This window comes from Cervus canadensis, chromosome 5, assembly GCF_019320065.1.
Source record: "Cervus canadensis isolate Bull #8, Minnesota chromosome 5, ASM1932006v1, whole genome shotgun sequence".
Taxonomy (NCBI): Eukaryota; Metazoa; Chordata; class Mammalia; order Artiodactyla; family Cervidae; genus Cervus; species Cervus canadensis.
Window position 1 is genome coordinate 93,367,028 of NC_057390.1, and position 2,069 is coordinate 93,369,096.

The 2,069-nt window shown below is 51.4% G+C and overlaps 1 protein-coding gene across 1 annotated transcript; it reads right to left on the reverse strand.

The window, feature by feature from the left end:
- Nucleotides 1–577: 577 nt before the first annotated feature.
- LOC122442519 (ubiquitin-conjugating enzyme E2 variant 1-like) lies at nt 578–1,802 on the reverse strand. The gene is made up of 2 exons (XM_043470373.1): nt 1,797–1,802; nt 578–1,034 (listed from the first exon to the last, which is right to left on the reverse strand). Exons 1-2 carry the CDS (start codon nt 1,800–1,802, stop codon nt 747–749), a joined length of 294 nt encoding a protein of 97 aa, XP_043326308.1. The 3' UTR covers nt 578–746.
- Nucleotides 1,803–2,069: the final 267 nt, after the last annotated feature.

Consider the following 2,069-nt stretch of genomic DNA (forward strand, 5'->3'; position numbering starts at 1 on the left):
CACTGGATGCCGACTCACCCGGTCCTTCCTGAATTAAGCTCAGATTTTGAAGGCTTCTGGAGGAATTGAAGGGTGTCCCAGGTGGTACTAGTGCTAAAGAACCCACTTGCCACTGCAGGAGAGGTAAGAGACATGGCTTCGATTCCTGGGTCAGGAAGACCCCCTGGAGAAGGGCATGGCAACCCACTCCAGTATTCTTGCCTGGAGAATCCCATGGACAGAGGAGCCTGGCAGGCTGCAGTCCATGGGGTCGCACAGAATCGGACACAAGTGAAGCGACTGAGCATGCACCAACATATGGGGGAAGTGAGGTGGCCCCAGAAGGAGGGGCCGAGAAGGGAGGGCTCTGGGGTTCTGCTAGTGGTTTGACTAGACCCTGAGCTCTACCAACCCCAACTAGTATGTGCATGTGGTTGTGCTTTAAACATAAAACTCCTTTCAGCACTGTAGAGTCCACATCTCCGTCCACATCTCTGTGCTGGTCTTACTGACTTATGATCACAAGGAAACATTTTCTTTCTTTCTTTCTTTTTTTTTTTTTTTTTATGGCACAACTTATATATTTCAAATGGACAAAAAAATTAGTATCATTTACAGTATATTAAGATAAACTGCCTTTGAATGGGAGCTTTCTTTCCAGTACTTTGAGGTCTACAAGACGAATCTAGAAAATTTACTACTGGGGAAAATGAAGACTGCTTAAATCGAATGGGGGGCAGGGGAGGGCCTGTGGTTTTTCTTTTTGATTAATTGCTGTAACACTGTCCTTCAGGTGGCTGAGGGAGTTTCATATTTTCTTTAGACATCATTAGGCGCCAAAGCTCTTGCAGGACAACTTTGATGCTATACGAATTCTGCCATTTTGCTAGCACTGATATGGCTCTTGGGTCCACCACTCCATTAGAACTATTAACTCCATTCATATTAATTTTTGTTACAAATCTTACAAAGGGGGGTGCTTCTGGGTATTTAGGTCCACATTCTATTTTAAGGCTGTATATTCGGTTTTCATAAATTGTCCGAGCCCGTGGTGGCTGACATCTTGTCGCTCAAAGGCCGGCCCCTTCTTCACCCCACAAGGAAACATTTTCATGGTAAAAAAAGAAAAGGGTCCTGGAGGAAGTGACCCCTGAGGTATGTGTAGGACACCCAGAGAAGAGAGGACACAGAAACAGCACATGTGGGAGAGGAAGGCAGGAAGCCTCTCTCTTCGCCGAGGTTGAGGCTGAGGTTGAGTGGAGGCAGATGAGGTGGAGGGGCAGGGTCAGCAGCAAGACCTTGTGACCATCTTACAGAGCCTGGCTCCCTTGGGAGCAAACATGGGGACCGCAGAAGAACTGGAGTCACAACTTTCAGATTCCAGGGTTTTAGGACTTAATTTCCTTCCCTCCCCATTCTGCAAGATTCTTTTGCAAGGAGTACACAGTGTCCTGGCCCGGGGTCGAGGGGGTGAGGGTGAGGGGGGGAGGGTGGGGGGAGGGGTTGGCGGCCACCCAGACGCCGTGTTCCACAGCTGCTCCCAGGGCAGACGAAGCGGCAGCGGCAGGATTCAGGCTGCCTTGGGGTCACGAAGGAACCCATTGCCCCCTGGTGGTGACCTGGATGCAGCCGTGAAGGGAAATCTGACTTCCGCAGCACCCCAGGAAATGCAGACTGGGCAGGTATCCAGAGGTCCCAGACCTCCCATCTCAGTCACTGGTGCCACCAACCAGCTGTTCCACCGAGGCTCACCCTCTAGACCCCTCTTTCTCTCAATTCAACCCACTGTGGTTCCACCAGGCTGATCCTCCCCCCACCTCCATTTTGCCGTAGCCCCCCAGATGGTGTCTGTGCTGTCTGGACCACTCTGGCAGTCTCTACACAGAAGCTGTGCCTGTGTGCTCAGTCGCCGAGTCACGTCTGACCCTTTGCCACCCCATGGAGCCCACCTCTCCCACATTGGCAGGCAGGTTCCTTTACCACTGAGCCAGTTGCTACCAAGGTGCCTGCTAATGTGGGAGACGCAGGAGATGTTGGTTTGATCCCTGGGTGGGGAAGATCCACTGGAGGATGAAAGGGCAACCCACTTC